This window comes from Tauraco erythrolophus, chromosome 28 (genome assembly GCF_009769465.1).
Source record: "Tauraco erythrolophus isolate bTauEry1 chromosome 28, bTauEry1.pri, whole genome shotgun sequence".
Taxonomy (NCBI): Eukaryota; Metazoa; Chordata; class Aves; order Musophagiformes; family Musophagidae; genus Tauraco; species Tauraco erythrolophus.
In genome coordinates, this window is record NC_141492.1 from 2,583,590 (window position 1) to 2,602,013 (window position 18,424).

At 51.7% G+C, this 18,424-nt stretch overlaps 1 protein-coding gene across 1 annotated transcript; it reads right to left on the minus strand.

The window, feature by feature from the left end:
* Window positions 1-924: 924 nt before the first annotated feature.
* On the minus strand, window positions 925-2,031 carry LOC104378934 (3-galactosyl-N-acetylglucosaminide 4-alpha-L-fucosyltransferase FUT3-like). The gene has a single exon (XM_009986085.2). It carries the CDS (start codon window positions 2,029-2,031, stop codon window positions 925-927), a length of 1,107 nt encoding a protein of 368 aa, XP_009984387.2.
* Window positions 2,032-18,424: the final 16,393 nt, after the last annotated feature.

Consider the following 18,424-nt stretch of genomic DNA (forward strand, 5'->3'; position numbering starts at 1 on the left):
TCCATGCAATGGTGCTCCCCGACCTGAAAGGGAAACAATTTCCAATGATAAGACCTGAGCGGCAGCAGGAAGCTCAATAAAGGCCAATTAATTATTCACTGGTTTTTAAACACGGGGCCCAGAGACATCAGCTGGTGCCAGAAGTTGCGATGGTCGAGGCGGACAGGAGGAGGCAGCTCATCAAGGGTGGTCCTGACGGTCTCCTTGCCGCAGGGTGCTGCAGGCACTAAAACTTACGGTGCTTTCCGGGGGATCCTTGGTACCCCACACCTCACCTGCACCACTCTTCTGCTGTCGGACTCCTCCTCAAACCCACCGTGTCTTGCTAAGCTGTCCAAAAAACAGCCTTGTAAAATAAATTGAGGAGTTTTCCGCCCACTTAGCATCCTGATGCAGCACCCCGAAGGCAGTCAGGGAGAGCCCAAGGCAGAGCAGGGGCAGGACCGGGGCTGGGAGAGAGGAGCATGGCCGGTTCCTCCCGCAGCAGCAGGCAGCCTCATGGCACAGCCACTCCTTCAAGCTGGAACTTTGCACAGTACAAAGTCCTCGAGACAGGTTTAAGGTAGGTATTGCTCGTTCACTTTTCCCTCTTGGAGACTTGCTTCAGCTCTCCAAGCTGTGGAGCAGATCCAGAATTGTTTGCAGAGATCAGAGGTGAACTTCTCTAAAGACCAAGCTGTAGCCAGTACAACGAGTTGTTCAGGTAACTAACAGATTAGCAAAGACAAGCACGAGTCCTACTCTGACAGCCTATTCTCCAGTAAGACAAAGACATGGAAACACCTAATTGCTTCCTTGTCTTTGTTCACTTCAAAGCTCCTCATGTCCCTCCGTTTCCATCAAGTTCAATCATCCCATGAAACCGCAACCCGCCAGCAAGAACAAAAAGATCGTAGCTGCAGCAGAGAGCTGAGCCAACAGCAGTTAAACAAACCACCGGGACAGATGGGGCACAACCCGGTACCTGGCCTCTGTCGTCTGCAAGAAGAGACAAGCTCTGCAGACATGCACGGCCCAGCTGGGCCCGGGAGAAGGTTTCAACCACTTGCGCCACTGGAAGTAGCGCTGGTACCTCTCGGAGTCCTTGCTCAGCTCCTGCAGGTACTGTGCCAAGTCCGCAGGGCTGGCGAAGTCATCGACATGGATGAAGGAGTCGGGGGGCAAGAAGAGCTCGTAGTTTTCTCGAGGAGGCCCCAGAACGACAGGGACGGTGCCAGCAGTCAAGGCGTTCTTCCAGAGCTTCTCGGTGATGTAGTCTTCATGCTGCGAGTTCTCAAACGCCAGGTAGAAGCTGTACTGGGACATGGTTGAGAGGACGTCGTCCCTGGACAGGGGCAAGTGCTGCTTCCCGTAGATGTCCACAGTGATGTGTTTCTTCAGCTCCTCATAGTACTTTACCCGTTGCAATGCTGGTTTCCAGTTGCTGACAATCCAGGCCACCAGCTTGGTCTTGGGCGGGATGTTGAAGGGCTGGGGCTCGGTGAGGAGATGTAGCTGCCCGTAAGGGGTGTAGATATCCGAGTCTCTCCGGTACGACATGGTCAGGTTGAAGACGTTGTCCATGGCGCCTAAGTTTGGAGAGTTAGTGGGGGACTCCAGGTTGAACCAGATCCAGCGCTGGGAAGGGGGTCTGGGTTGCTGGGCCAGCTCGTTCATGTTCTTGCACACATCCCTGTGGTGCACAATCACAGCGTCAGCCTTTTGGGACCAGCTGCGGTCGATGGTGAAGTGGCAGTCGGGGGTTCTGTACAATTTCGAGCAGTTCATGAAGGTAAAGTGGGTACCGAAGGGCCACGTCCACAGCAGGATGGTCAGCGGGCGCTCGCTCTTCGGCAGGCTGCTGGTTTTTGGTGGGTTGCCGGCGTTCCCAGCGTGGGCTACTTGTTTGGAGGGACTGGAATCGTGATGCTGCGGCTCAGAAATCCCGAACTGACGAACAGAAACCAAGAGGCAGGAGGTGAAGATGAAGATGAAGAGCAGGAAGGTGAAGAGTTTCTTGCAGGAGACGACCTTCCCTTCCATGAGCTCCATGACTGGATCTGCAAACACCACAGACAGGACAAGGAGCGATGGGTGCAGGATGGGTGCCTGCCCTCCATCGCCGCCCGCCGCCTCTCGCCAGCCCCTCCGGCCCCCCGCCATGCCCACGGAGCCGCCCGCTCCTCGGGGCACGCGGGGGCCATTCCGTCGCCAGCGGACCCGCGGCCTCGGGGGCCTCAGACGGGGTCGGCAGACGCGGGAGGCAGCAGCGGGTGCCAACCACGGGCATCCCGCCCCGTCCCAGCAGCCTCAGCGCCCGGAGGCCATGTCGCGCTCCCGGCCACGCCTCTGCTGTGATTGGCTGGCAGGAGCGGCCGCCCCTTCCGGTTTACATGGAAGTTCATTGGAGCGGGAAGGCCTTTCCCGCTCCATGCATGGGGCTGCCATGTTGGTTCGGCTGCCATTTTAGACATCATACTGCTCTGTGATTGGCTGACAACCATTGCTCGACGCCGTCATTCCCCACATGTCCTCAGGCAGCCCTGTGATTGGCTGCCTGCTTCCCTTTGGACCAGGAAGCAGCTCCGTGATAGGCCGCCTGCATCCTTCGGACTGGGAAATGCTCATATATAAAAATATATACATTTAGATACTACATATATTGTATATAAACGTGTATTTTGTACTTCTGTACAATGTATAGAAGTATACACAAAGCAGTGTACAAATATATATTTTTTTTTAATTTAGACACAAATACACTTTTATATAGTCTATATATGTACAGCTGTGTATATATATTTTATATATCTATATTTATAAAGCTATACAGATTACACATATGGCCATAAAAACATAGATATAAGATGGCCCGGCTGGTGTCCCCCACTTTGCCATGTCTGGGGTGGGCAGCACCTTCACGAGGCAGAGGAGTTCCAAAAGGCTGGGGGCACGGAGAAGCTGGAATATGCCCAAGGGCTACAGATCCCTCCAAGGAAGCCACCACGGATCTCCCCGCACAGGGAGGGAGAGAATCCTGTTACAGGCAAAGACAAGTCCCTTGTATCCCAGCCCAGACCAGCAAGACGACAGGAGCACAGGGGCGGACTTTGAACTTCTGGCAGGGCTGCAAGACACTGTAATGCTGCCTGCAAGCATGGGAGATCAGAGCAAAACGGCAGCTTCAGAAGAACATGCTTGCAGGGACAATAAGGAAAAGACCCCAAGGGGATTCCCCAAAAGATGACCCGGACTAGAAGAATGGGCCGATGGGCCAGGGAGTCACAAACTGGATTTCAAAGTCAGTGTCACACCGAGGTGGCGGGTGGGGAGCTCCCTTTCCGCATGTTCGGGGAGGATCTGAGTTACCTGTAAACCATTCCAGTGTGCGGGCTGGTGCTCTATGTGTTTCCTTGTCTTTTGGTTGATGATCTCATTGAGCATCTCAAAACAGCTTATCTGGACTAATCAGTGTTCTGGTTTGTGCGTTTTGCTTCAGTGTCCTGTGAACAGTAGCCACAGGCTTCTCAGCGCAGCTACCACTTGCGTGACCACCACCCCCCAACTTCCAGCAGTTGCTGTCGTCGCACCACCACCACCAGGGCTTCTACCACCAGCACCCTGCCGGCTACTCGTTGCTTTTAGTGATCCACTTGCTGGGGTCTCTAAGAGCAAGGGGCTGCTATCTGTGCCCCAAAGCCCAGGTCTTGCTGCTGTTGCAGTAATCACGAGAGGACAGTCTTGATTGCATGCTTGGTATCTGCCTCTTTTTTGCAACGTTGACCTAAGGACAAGGAAACCCATATAGCTCCACCGCGGTCGTACAGGTAGCTGTAAGATCTCCCAAAAGAACAGATTTCCAGCAGAAGCTGGTGGCTGCAGCACCCTTCGCCTCTTATCTTGTATATCAGCAGTACTCACACTAACAATAAATACGATACAAAAATGCCTCCCTGCAATCAGAGGTGAAAACAGAACACAGACCCCCTCCCTCCCGTACGCGATGCCTCTCTCTCACAGTCCAAGTCAGGTTCCTCCTCCAATAGCTGTGGAAAAAAGAAAGGACTATCGCAACTCACCTCCAGCCTTGGACCTGGCGAGAAAGCGTGCCACGAAGGTGAGCGCTGAAGTGGATGACACAACCAGGAAAAGAAGAAAGGAGAGCGCAGACGCAGGGAGGGATTGGTGGCGTGTTCCAGGTGTTCCTCTGTGTCTTGAGCTGCGCGTGCCAGTCACTACCACCAGCAACCCAGTTAAAAAGCTGTATAAAAGCCAAGACGGATTCCTCTGGCAAATAAAGGAAGGGTCCAATAAAGTAGCCTGAATATAGCTTGTGGTTAAAGTACACCTTATCATTGCAAGCATATGCACTAGTCTACTTCCTTCTTTGCCAGTCTCGACTCACAGGATTTTCTTGTGATACACTTTCTTCTCCACCTTGAGTTGCAGGAGGACAGCCCTGTTTGGGAAGGACAAGCAGAGCTGGCACGGAGTGGAGGTGAAGGCATCAGGTCTGCAAGTGCCCCTGGCCTGCTAATGGGCTTCATGGCACAGCTGCCTCCATCCTCACACCGGGCCACATCTCCTTGTCACCTTTCCAGGATCTTGAGCTAAAGCACATCTTGGGACTGGTGACTTCAGCAATCACCGTGAGCTTCAGAGTAGACGAGCACTTGAGCAGGACTGTCTAGGGGATCCCTCCTGTGTCCAGCACCGCAGACCGTGCTTTGGAGCATCTCCAGCCCAGGTGAATAGGCATTGTACATCACGCTCTGTGGACACGGAGAGGTTGTTTCTTTATTAGGGCCAGAGTGAATTGATCTTGGATCGAGCTTGGCTGCACTTGGCTGGGATATAAAAAAGTCATTATGTGTTATTATCAGGCTTAAATACGTTCCACTGTAAATATGGATTGTTGGTCTGGAATTAAATTCACAGAAAGAGCCTTAATGCAGGTTTGGGGTAGTTTGGGCAGGCAAGGGCATTGCAAACAGGCAATATGGGGTGGAAGATTTGACATTTCCAGGCCTTCTACCAGCAGGTGTGTGTTTCCTGGGACAGAGCAAGAGGTCACCTGAAGTGTGCCCAGGTGCCTCCTGCAGACTTGGGAGCACTCCAGCACAGGTGAGAGCAAAAAATATATCATGGCACAAGGAATAGGGACCATAACTTATGGTTTGCTCACCCCAGGGTGGACCCAGGCAGCCTGAGGTCTCACAGCTCCTCATCTGGGCCTGAGAAGGTAGCAGCCATTCAACTGCTCTGCCTAGAAATTCCACACTTGAGAAACTGTGAATTCTTGCCCTTTGCTCATGGCGCAGGCTATGCCTATACTAGTAACTTAATACGAGGGCAAAGACTCTGGATTTGATTCACCCAGAGGCTGAAATCTGGAATAGTCCATGGCCCAGCTTTGGCATGATCCAGCTAGCGCTACGCCAAATGTGACCCCAGTGCGGTTTGGGAGTTACCAGGGCAAGCAACCATTCCCTACAGGTGGTCTGTACGTGGCCACTCTTTGGTGGCAAAAGGATTTCTCTAGCATGAACATGCCCCAGCCACGCTGGTTAGCCTCAGGAGAAGAGACTTGTCCTACAAGGGTAGACGCGGTCGTGAAGTTCAGGCATTAGCTGGCTTTCTCGCTGAGGGTCCGTGAGCTCTGCAGCCAGCAGCACAAATGCCAACGCTGCGTGCCCAGATGTCCCCAGATCCAATTTTACTCAAGGCTGTGGAGGAGAAAGAATTCTGATTTGAGTTTTCCAGCACCGTGGGAAGCCCTGAGTTGAAGGATCCTGTAGCACCAGATAAGAGGTTTCAGGCAGTTGGAAAACTCAAGACGTTTGTATCCCCGAAAACCAGGAGCATAAAGAACTCAGCAGGGGTAATTAATGCAAATTAAACAAATAAGCAACTGTAGGGAAGCAGTGGAAAACAGTCACAAAGGTGTGGATTGAGAATTGTTCTGAGTGGCACATGTGATGTGAGGTGATAGAATGGACAGAACAAAGAGACCGTTCAGGTAATAGACTTGGCAGGACCAAATGCTGTTGGCATGAAGACTTATTGTCGTATGATGAATAGTCCCAGTAATCTCTACAGCTGAAGACAAATAACACTGTGTTTTGGAGAAGCTTCCTGGTTCCTGCCCTTGCTGACCCAGCGAGGAGCTTGTGATGCTGAGCCCTCACCCAGCATAGGAAAATGCAAGGGCTGAAGTCCCCAGGCCAACAGGGCAGAGGTTGCTCAGCCAGGGATGCTAGCAGGTGAAGCTGAGACCATCTGCCTTCAAAGAGGTCATCAAGCACAGTTAGTCCACAAGAGATAATCCACGACGATGGATTTGCAAATACACTGGACTCATCTATGTTAGTTAATAAATGGGCCAGAGACTAGTTTTTGCCCAGCTTGTCTCCCATCTCCGCCGCTTCTCAGGCAACTGCAGCTGCATCCAGGCTTTTTGCCTTGTCCCAAGAAAAGGCAGAGACTCCGAGAGGACAGGGCACATCTTGCAGCCCCATCAGCAATACATCTCTGCTAGTGTCAAAGTATTTAACGTTTGCATTAAAATTACCTGGAAAGAGCTCTCTGTGTACCTCCAATGCCTTTGAAAAGCTTCTGCAGAGTCTACAAGGGAACAACGTTCCATCTCCCTGCTCCAGTCACTTCGGGCAGACTGTGAAAAGCAAGAGCAGGGCAAAGCAGTGGGAGGAATGCAGAATTCCTTTGTGAAGATTCACCAGGGAGCTCTGCTGGGCACACTCCCATCTGCAGTGTCCAACTGCTCCCTGCTCATCTCTTGCAGAACATTTTGTTGAGGCTTTCCAGGAACAAAGATGTTTTGAGAGATGATCATCAATAGATAAATATTGGCATGGATCCAGTGGCAGTCCTAAACATGCAGCTGAGCTTCAGTGAGTAGGATGCGTAGGTCTTGTCCAAACATAATGACTGTTGATGCTCTCCTCCATCATCCTCAGCCTTTTTGCCTGCACAGACATAAAAAAATGTCAATAGGCACTCTCACCCTGCCGAATTTCTCATGTGGGTTTCCAGTGTAAGGGAGGAGGACCAGGGAGATGGGAGGGGCACAACCCCAAATGTACAACATGTCCTAAGATGCTGAGCGTGTTCTTTGTGCCTCATCATGTAATCACATGCCCCGGTTGGCATCCAGCAACGGGTTTCTGATCTTCTAGGTTAGACCCACCTCATGGCCCAGCCCAGAAAGAGCGGAGCAGAAAGACGCAGCCACCAAGAACAAATTCAGCAATGCCTGATCCAGAGCCCTTCAATGTCAGCAGGGAGACTGGGATGGGAGCGTGAGGTTGCCAGCCAGGCCTGAACACCAGCAGTCCCCCAAACCCTGCATCCCCTTGGCCATCTGCCTCTCCCCAGACCGTCCCATGATTTTGCTCTATCTATATTATATCACCAGTCATGTGTGTTCACTGGGACCATAGCTCCTCCCAGAGAGCAGCACAACCCTTTGGCATGGGTCTGACTCCTTGGTGGAATCCAGGCCAGGCAGCCCCATTGCTGCTCCCCACAGGCTCCAGCCACCAGGAGAGTGGCAGGAAGTGGTGCAGGAAGGTTGTGAACTGTTTGTGTTCCCCAAACCACGCTATTTCCCTCTAGAGAGAAAAAAAATATATATATAACAATTGCTTGTGCTGCACCCAGAGCTGAACCACGGCAGAGGGATGCCAGCGCTAATGGCCCTGCTTGCCCAGGCCACGTTCACATGCAGCACTGAAAGGCTCCAGCGTTCTTCTGGGGAGGAAACAAGTTATTTTTTTATCTCCATCAGCTTTGGGAATCAAAGACACATCATGATATGTGTCTCCAGCATGCCCAAGCGCATCTGTAAATTCAGCAAAACACTCCGTTCCCTGTGACAATTTATGTTCCTTTCCCTGATTCAGCAGCAGCCCAACACATGGTGTGCTGCTCTCCACCAGGCTGTCCCCGTCCTGCCCGTTCCTTGAAATCATCAAGCATCTTTCCCAGGTCAAGAGCCAAGATCCTACATTTCTCAGCATTTAGTAGTCAGCATGTGATGGTGTCAGGGTAGGATTTCAGCAACTGCAAATAGTAACACCTCCGAAATCCGTCTTGGTACAAACAATTCCAATAGACAGACTCGGGTACTTAAATAGAGTAAAAGCCACATAGGAACACAGAAACATGCCCAGAGGGTGAGGGAGGGCCTGATTTTTAAACGTGATCAATCCTAGTGCACATGCAATCTGAATGCTACCACCAGCCAGCCTTCTGGCTTAGAAACATTTCTTCTGTCTCACACGAACCCATCCCACGCCAGACTTGGAGAGAGCAGAGGAAAGAGGGAGCAACCATACTCTTGGCTCTGGGAATTTGCTTTTCACAGCCTCGCAGAACTATGTGGTGAGGTCAGTTCCCCACCGCCTTTGAAGACTTTTCCAGCCTGTGCCTGAATATCTCTGATGGCTTTTGAACTAAGGAACAATTGCTGTGAGATTTGTTAGGGCTCATGGAGTCCCAGCAGCCGCTTCGGTCCTGCTCTTCTCCCCAGTCTATGTCCAGCATCTACAAAGTACCCGGAATCGATATGCTGAATGCTGCCACGAATCTGCCGACTGGAGATCAGCCAACTGCCAACAGCCCCACTGCTTCCCAGGAGTTTCATTATGTCCATGCTTTTGTTCCCATTCCCATCTCAGCCTGAACTCCCAGCATCCTATGAGGATATGGACTTAAAAAAAAGGTACCACGAAGTGATATCCATAGCTGCACAGCAGCCCAGGAGCAGAGGGTTTTGGTTTTTTTTACTGAAGCCATTATGAATAAAACATTACAAATTTGGAATCTCACTGCCTCATTCTTTAGTTTGGTTCTGGTTTGGTTTTTTGCCACGTTTCCTAAAGAAATGCAGCCTGTGACAGTGCTGCAGTTCGATATTTTGTCTTCTCAGCTTCCACGTACCTGCTGGTCCCACATGTCCTATGTGTCTGCCTTCCCAGGGAGTCACCACCTCTCGTATGAAAAGTCCTACAGGAATCTCACCACTGCTGTATCTTCACTTTTGTCTTCACTTCTTTCCTGCCTTTTTTCACATCCAAAATAGAGGCTCTCCAACACAGTTTCCTCTGGAGAAAACCAGATTTGACTACTCCTGTCTTCAAAGCTGTGCTCAACCTCTGGGAAAGGCTCAGGGGAGCTCACAAGACAACAGCTATTTCAAAAGTTTATGCTTTTTAAGAACAGGAAAGACCACTCCATCCTCCAGCTGAGCCTGGAAAGACAGCATCCACACAACAGCTGACCAAAACACACCATCCCAGAAGGTCTAAAGGTGGATTTGAGAGCTTTTGTCTGGCTTTAAAATTCAGCAGGTGAGGATCTAAGCTCTTTTCCCCCTCTCTCAAATCCTTTCACACCCACTGCTCTCGTCCCACAGCGTTAAGAACGTGCTATAACCCAGCTGCAAGTGTGGATGGCAAAACAGAGCCAATGCTGCCCGTAGCCCTGCCATCGCCCCAAGCCTCCACTTCAAAACAGAAGGTAGATAAGATATTGCCTGCTAATGGCTTTCCATATAAATATTAGGACCTCCCCTCTCAACCAGTTTACTCTGTGCGCTCACCCCTTCGCCGGGGTCACAGGGAATGGGAAACTGTGGGAGGTCCCCAAGTTTTATAAACGAGAGGGTTTCCCAGCATAGACACGTACCATGAGGCACCCGGGAGCCAAAGACACTGATTAATGGTACCAAGAAGGTCTGTTGCAGGGGAGCAGCGTCTGAGCAGTGCTGGGGAGGGATTACCGAGAGATTTAGCAGTTCAGGTGGATTAAGGATGATTTGTCAGTTGTCTGCTATGGGTCTCCACAAAGGAAAATAAAAAAGTTTTAAAATGGCCAAGGGTTGAAAATCATTTCGCATGAAAACAGGAGACAAAAATGCAGTCATTCCCTTTGGGTTTGATGAAGTTGAGGTTGGAATGTTGGTCTGGGTACCTAATAGGGGCCCATGGGTGGATGCACAGTTGGTCTGAGGAGTGGGAGAGACAGAGGTTACCTCCAGCAGCAACTTGCCACCTCCTCCACTGCAGCACATGCGGCTCCCATCAGCTCCCATCGCTCAGGAGCTCAGCTACAGCCACTGTGTGGGCAGGACCCCAGTGTCTCGGGGGCTGCAAAGATAGTTGGAGCTCCCCACGCCTGAGATAATGACCCAGAACAGAGAAGAGGACGACCGGGTCTTACCAGACACTGGCTGCGCCCTCGCAAAGCATCCTTTGGAAAGGCTGAGCTGCACCCCAGAGACAGCCTGCTTGCAGCTGATGCCAGGTATCCAGATACACACTTTGGTTGCCAGAAGAAAGCAGATTTGGGCAGTGACACCTCCTCCCCAAGTACATACAGCATCTATTTTTCCCAAGCAAAGGCAAGGGGAGGGTCTAGAAAGGGAAAATGTAATAGACAAGTAGCTGGAAAAGTAGCTAATAAAATTGGAATGAAGATCATGCTAGCAACACATCTCTGGTTTCAGAGGTAAACAAATAAAGGTGCAGCTGAAGGACCACAGGTCTCTGATTGCAAAGAGTAACACAGGACTGCCCACTCTATGATTTGTCTCTTGCAGAAGGGACAATTTTGGAGTTCCCTGAGCATGCTTGACTCAAATTATTTCCTTGAGCCTTCCCTAAGGATGGGGCGGATGTGGAAGAGCCAACGAGGCAGCGAGCCGCCCTCCCCCAGCTAATGAAAACCAGCATCCCGACGAGGGTTTGTCAGGAAAACACAAAACAAACCCCGATGGAACGGGAGCAATTTGGGGAGCTGGGGCTGGGCAGGCGCACTCCCACGCTGGGACAGCTCCCAACTGCCGTCTGCTATATGCAGCCACGATTAAAACACCATTTCTCTACAGGGTTGACAAGTCCAGAGTAACTCCAGGTAAGCACCACAGGCTCAGACTCCAAAATCCTGCCCAAAACCAGCAGCAGGATCCACCAGGAGATGTCCTGAGAAGGCTTTGGTAGAGCCAAGGATCAGCCAAGGTGTCCATCCCGCTTCCTGAGATCTCATTTGAGGCCAACCAGGAGGGGTCTGTTTAATTTATTTCAAAATGATTCATTTTGGGCTGCAGCAAATTGGGCTGTTTTGCTGTTTATTTTTGCATCTGACTATGCTATCCTCAAGTTTCTAAACAGAAGTCACTTCCAACCCCCAAATGGAAAATGTTCCTCTTGCAAATGGAAAACACAAACATTTCCACTGTGGCCACACAGGTGTTTTTTTTTCTCCCTAGTCCACTAAAATCTTCCTGCATTGAGAAATCCAACTGCAATGACACTTGGCTGCAAAAATGGGTTCAAATGGGCCTTTCTAATAACAACTTTGCAAGGCCAAAGCTTTGGGAAGCTGCTCCCAAGGTGCTCCAAGGCACCTGCTCCCAAGATAACCACCTCCTTGCGGAGCCTGAGGGAAACACCCTGCTCATGGTGCCCATCTCAGGTTTGTGTCATGGATAGGACAAAATTCAGAGCACATGCCAGATCTAACAAGCAGCACGTCTTCCCAGCGTTTAGCCATTGTTGGTTGAGAGGGATGAATGGCCAAGAGGAAATCAGAAGCTGTTTTGACATGCACAAAAAAAAAAATGCACAATGGCCACTTCACTTTTCCTCTTACGGGTTGCCAGGTTTGGTGACCTGCTTTTCAGGGCTCCGGCTGCCGCCGTTGATCCGAATCGAGCTTCCCAGCTCCAGCGAGGCCCCGTCCGCACGCTCCCTCCCGAGGACCACGCTCGGACCTGGCGGCAGTGTGGAAGGAGATTCAGCTGGTTCCCATTCGCATCCTCCCAGCAGCTGCCCGCAACGAGCTCCAGCTGCGGGCCGGGGTGCCGGGGTGCTGGAGGGAGAAGGCGGAGGCAGCCGAGGCTGCTGCTTTTATCTCCTTCGCTTTGTTTACGAAAAGAGAATTAGCGCGTGGCTGCCAACAATTTTCTCTGGCAAGGGAGCTCCTCCAGAAACACTCTTACTGCTGTCGCGGCGAGCGGACATGGATCGCCTTCCGTTGGCTTTCTCACCACCAGCCGGGGCTCCTGAGACCCGAGAGTGGCCACTAACTGCTGGGGAAGCTGCTGCTGGAGCCCGTCCCAGCCTCTCACAGCGGCTCCACGTGGGTGGGTGGCCAAGCGGCCAGGGGCAGTTGCAAGGAGAGCAAAGCCTGCTCTGCTCAACCATCTTCCCAGAGATTTCTCTTCCCCAGGCACAGAGGGTCCAGCTGGCTTTACCTTTGGGGTACCCCAAAGGCTGTAGCATCCCATGAGTCAAATCCCGACTGGGATGCAAAGCCCTGCTGTCCTCTGGGCAGGGAAGGTGGCTGTAAAACAAGCATGCTGCGCTGCAGAAGGCTTTTCTCCAAAAACCCACGTCATAGAACTCAAGAAGGCACCACTGTGGCAGCCTTGGGTAAGAGGCATTCAAGTTCTGGTATTTCAGAGCAAAACTTCACCCTCTGGGTGCTTTGAACGATACAGAAAGCAGGTGACAAACCAGCACTGCCATCGTTAGGACGTTGTCCTCCCCCATCAGCTCCAACAGGCCGTGCTGGCCCGTGACAGTTCGTCTCCTGTCTCATCTCAGCTGCTCCCCTGCAGCTCACGTTCAGCTTCTGATGACCCAGCTTCAGTGGGGTGACGTGCAGCTTTGATTTTGCTGTACGTTTGTTTTCCAGGGGGAAATCCATGAGATTCTTGACCTGTTTAAAAAAAAAAAAAAAGGAGAGAGAGATTTAATTAAAGTGTCACCTTGCTGCCAGGCTCCTTAGAGTTTCAACTGCACCTATGGGTCTGAATTGCCACAAACCGTTGCTCCCACCAAGGATGAGGTGGCACGCAGGTGGTTGTTTCAAACCATCACCCATCCACGAGCTGGGTCAGGCTGGGTTTGTCCCTGTATTCGCGTGGCCAAGGTGGCAGCAAAGGTTTAACTCCCAGCCAGGGAGGTCTCCAGTGTCCCCTGTGATGCTCCATCACGGTCCCTGCAGCTGAGGAGCCACCTCAGGTCACCCTCCAGCAGTCCCAGCACACCAGGTCCCCACTTACGCAGGCAGCGTTGGCCACGGAGGTGTTTAATCTCTCCCGGCCTCCCTGCGATTTCAGGAGAAATGAGTTATCCTGGCAGCCAGGGGATGCTGGCCCGGGGAGAGAAGAGCCCAGGCTGGATCCAGGCACTGGACACCTCGACCGGCAGCAGCGGAAACACAGGCATGTAATTTCCCAGTGCACAGAAACACCCTTTGGGGCCGTCCTCTTCACAGAGGCGTTTTTCCTTTACTTCATCAATCTAAATATTGAGGAATTTCGCCCCCCCCCCCCAGTTCAGCTGCAAGTCCTTTTCCATGACACTTCTGCAGCACTGCTGAGAATAAGCCGGGCCAGGAGCCCCCCCTTTCCCAGGAGCCCTGGCCAAATTTTTTTTTTTTACTCACTCCGACTCTGCCAAGAAGGTGCTCAGTATTTTACAAGCCCTACAAGAGTCCGTCTGCCCGGAGATATGATTCAGGACAGCTTCTTGCACAGGCTGGCCTAAGCCCAAACCTTCTCGATTCCAGCCTATCTGTTTGGAAAGGGATTAAGCAGAAATAAGCAGCTGTTTTGCAGAATAACAACGAAAGCGCAAGATCTGTGCTCTTGCTTGGCTCAGCGAGAGCTTCCCGGGGAGACAGATCCTAAATCACAGCGAGGGGAGCCCATCCCGCCGGGAATTCCTTCCCCAGCAACGGGAAGGATGAGGCAGCCGTAGGAGGGGGGCATTGCAACGGGTTTGTTTGGGTTGTTTTGGTTCTCCCTGCTCCAAGTGGATTTTAGCGGAAGTATTTTATAACCCTTTAAAAAAACAAAAGCCAACAGCCACCACTAAAGTATGTTTTTCATCCCGGGGAGGAGGATCCCCTCTCCCTGGCAGGGAGGGCAGAAGGGGCGGGAGAGCGGAGCCACTTTAGGACATGGCTCCCCAGGATGCTACAGGAAGGACCTCCCGCTCTGAGCTGGGTTTTCCCTTTGGAAAGGGCTGTGCAGTGGTACCTGAGCTCAAGGAATTCCCTGGGTGAGGGCAGGTGACACTATCACTCAGATTTAAAGCCGTTTTGATGTGGTCGTGGCACTTGGATCTGCAGGGATTTAAGCAAAGAGCAATTCAATGCCAGGTGGGTGCTCAGACACCCATGAATGTCATCAGGGCAAGATGGGCTCCTTCGTGTCAGCTGGGCGAGGGTAACGGCTGGGGCTTTCCTGAGCTCAGAGTGGGGTTACGCTAAACCCCGTCACCCAAACGGGCCGAGGACGCGCGTGGTGTCAGTTCAGCAACGCGGTGTTAAACTGCGAGGGCTTGTCTGTGCATCTGCATCTGAGGAGCATCTCCAAAAAGGGCTCCTGCAGCTCCAGGAGCTGAATTTATGTCACCTGCTGGGAGCTGGGGTGCTTTTTGCTTGGGCTATTCCTGAATCAACCAACAGCAGAGCAGCAGGAAACTACAAAGAAAAGAAATCGTTGCTGCAAAAGCTGGAAAATGCCACTTGCTTCCCACTGAGCATGAATGGGCACAAAGACCTGAGAGATGGAAAAGCAGCATCTTTCTTTAAATAGCTTGTTATAATAGATAGTGCCTCAGCCTGCTCTGGGTCGCTACTGGGAAAAGCTCAAGGCAACGCCAGACCATCGCCTGTACGTACATCTGTGGTATTTGAAGGCTGCAGAGCTGAAAGAATAAAGAGTGCTTTGGAGGGGAAAAATATATTTTCAGATTGTCAGCTGCACTCGCTCAGAACCCGTTATAGCCTCACTCCACATGTGGCGGCGTTTTAGTGAATTCCCCCCTTCCCCCCGGGACCACGTTCCACCCAACCCACCCCAGCAAAGGGGGTTTCTCTCTCAGCCCCAGCCAGCTCCCCGGGCGCTCCCGCCTGACGGTGAGGTCCGACACCATCCCAGTGATCCCGCACAGCCGGCGCCGCCGTTTGCGCTCCCAAAATGGGGCCAAGACGCTTCTCCTGCTGGGATCCACCGCTGCTGGGCATGGGCTGCACAGACTCGGGCCCTCGAGGAGGCAAGTTTTCCTGGGGTGTAAAAACGTGGGTAACTTGGAGCAGAAGGCAGCACCTGGCATCTCTCCTTTTCTACCTTTTTTCCCCTCCCTTGAAAAAGTCAAACGTTATACACAGCCCTGTCTTCACAACGTGCTGCTCACAGGGCTGTCGTTTGGGGCTGATTTGGGGTTTTTCTCTGCCTCTTTGGGGTGTATGGCTGTTTTGCAAAATGCATCACCAGCCCATGGACAAGGATGCTGGTTTACCTCTTAAAAATGCTTTCTGGTTCCATGGCCACATCACCAGAACAGCATCATGAGCTCTGCAGGCTGCAGAAATTTCCATGAGTCACATCAGCAACCAAAGGCACTCAAGTCCTCCCCCAAAAACCAAAGGACCCTCTGCCATATCCCTCTCGCCCTGAATTCATCAGCTGGCTTCTCCGGTAACATAGTCACTCGCATGTCATCAGGAAGGAATTTGTGCTCTGTTTGATAATCGGAGATGAATGGGTACAGCAGCGAAATCCTCAGACCACAAAATATTTCAGCAGGTCTTTTAAGCCTCCTGCTCTCGTGTGTAGACTGTCCAAGGACTCGGTCATTCCTGGGCATCCCCGACCCCACTCATAAATCAAAGCATTCCAGTCCTGGTTTCCTCTACACATCCATGAACACTCAGAGAAGATTCTTCTTAAGCAACTTAATCTGGGCAATTGTTCAAAAATGTTAAAATTACCTGCTCCTTTTACGATATAATGACAGCCTGTGGAGGCATAATTTAGCCCAGACCTGAAGACGTCTGTTTTAAGGTTAAAAAGTCCTCCGAGCTAAACTTTATCCAACAGCAGCAATAAGAAAATGAACTGTGCGGTGTTAATTTTGGTTCCTCTCATTAATGAAGCCATGCAGGATCACAGCTCGGAAGGGCCGGCTTTGCTGTATCCCAACTTTGCATATTCAGTGCAAGGTTTATTCATGGCACCAGATCCCAAGAAGGATTTAAAACGATCTGGTTGCTAACCTAACTTGATTCCCGTTGCCACCACCTGCCCTTGCCCTCACGGAGACCCTCTGGCTCGAGTCTTGCATGCCAGGAGATCCTGGTAGGTTGTTCCCAAGGTCATGGTTCAGCCAAGGGTTTGGAAAACAGGTTAATTCCACCAAAAATCCATCTGTCTCTACAACTGGTCATGCATCACCACAAGATCCTTTAAAACCTTAAGTGAAAAGGTCTCCAGGAGGCCAAATCAATGGATAAACATATTAGTTAAGAGAACACATAGCTGTACCACAGAGAGACAGTTTCTGTTGATACCCACCTATCCCAGAGATGGGCCAAGGAGCCCCATCCTCACGCAGGTCCTGCTCCACTGAAACACAAACCCTGCTTCACCCCTCAAAGCACTCCAAATCCATGGTCAGGGCTGGAAATCTTGGCTGCGACTCCCACAGGGAGCCCCTCAAGACTCCCTGGCAGCAACGGGTCTGAAGGGGAGCAGGAACCAGCCCCACGTGCTGGGGCACACCGAGCACTCCGGGGGCTGACGCAGGCTTTTGGCTGGTTTAACCTGCACTTCGCTGCTCGAGTGGCTCTTGGCAGCCCTCAAGGAGCAACGTCTTCGTGTGGCATCGATGCATGATGCCATCTGCCACTTCACGGCTCCTTCCCATCGCAGTGTTTCCAGGGAATTGCAGCCCTCAGGGAGCAACGTCCTCGTGTGACATCAATGCATGGTGACATCTGCCATTTCACAGCTCCTTCTCATCGCTGTATTTCCAAGGAATTCCAGTGCCCCCACACAGGACTGTCACAGGGAGAGAGTCTGAACCAGGACACTGCTCTGAAACAAATGCAGAAGGAATAACTATTTCCTACAGGGATAAAAAGGAAAGACCCGTTAATCCAGTGGGCAGGGGATAGAGACAGGTGTCTCTGTGCTGTTGGTGCAGGTGATGGGGGTTGCATCAATGTCCCCCCTTCCTCAGGCTGACCCCAGCACAGTGTGGGGTCAGTGCTGACCCCAACACCTCGCTTGCTCGGAGACGCGGGGGCAAGTTGTACCAAAGGGACATAATGACAACCACGGGGAGCAAACGGTGTTTTCCCAGTCATCTCGTAACATCCCCTCCCAAAATCTCACCCAGGCAGCACATCCTTCCCCAGGCTCGTGGTGCTAGTGACCAGCCAAGGAAGCTCCCAGGGATGCAGGGAGCCTTAAGCCTCTCTGGGACCCAGTGTCCTGCATGGCAGTGGCAGAAGGGAACCACTCACCGTCTGAGGGGCCCTACAGACAACCCCCCGGTCCTCCAAGACGTGGGATCGTGGAACCCCGTCCACTGCCGGCAGCCAGCCCTGCGCAAAACGCCTCAGATCTGCGTCCAGCACAGCAGGAAAGCCCTCCGGGAGGATATTTCACGCCATTCTACTGTTTTGGATTAGACCCCAGCTGCCTCCTGAGCTGTTTAAATTTACGGGTCTGAGAAGTGAACTTTCCACCCAGACAGAGGCTTGCCTAGACGAGGGGCTGAGTAGGGAGCATCGGGTGCAACACCTCTCCGAAAACAGCCAAGGGCCCGTAACAGATCTGATTCCAGCCAGCATCAATCAGAAAATGATCCTCTAGTTATCAACTGCACTTTGGTTTAACTCTCCTTTGCATCCTGGATGCACAGAAACACTTTGGAGACACACACTGCCCGTGGAAAAATACCTTCAGAGGCAAACAGTCCCCAGTCAACATCTATGGAGACTCAGGGACAGGGACATCCTCAGGTTGTGATGCCATTTTTCCAACATCATAGCAAAGCAGCCCATGAAGGGAGGACAATCTTTCTCTCCAAAACACATCCATGTCTTTAACCAGTTTCTCCATTTCACCTGATTTCCCCAATGACCTGAGTCAGACATGTAACTTCTACCTGCAAATTCAGCATCATTTTACCCCTACCTGGAGGGCCAGCACCTACAGAAAGACAGGCACGTGCCATCGCTGGGCGCAGCCGGTGGCAGAGGAACACAGGCAGCACCCTGGGGAAGGCACATTTGCATCCAGCACCGAGACCCAAAAAGCCCCAGCATCTGCCCTGCACCAGCACCACAGGCTCCCATTGCAACATCTTCTACCCAGCAGAACCTCTCTGTAGGTTTTTGACAATAATATATGTTTGTAACACAGCACAGTTGTCTGCAGGGGGAAATTCCCAGGGAAAGGAGGACGTAGAGAGGCGAGGAATGTGGGTAGCTCCAAAACAGGATTAGATATTTCTGTGGATGTCAGGAACCGCTAGAGTTGGTACAATTAATGATAACCATCTTGGCCGAGATAGAAACCAAGTGCTGCAGGACTCCCAGAAATATCCATCTGTTCCAG

Excerpts from the sequence above, each read along its gene's own strand:
- LOC104378934 (XM_009986085.2), bottom strand. The coding sequence starts at position 2,031 with ATGGAGCTCATGGAAGGGAAGGTCGTCTCCTGCAAGAAACTCTTCACC.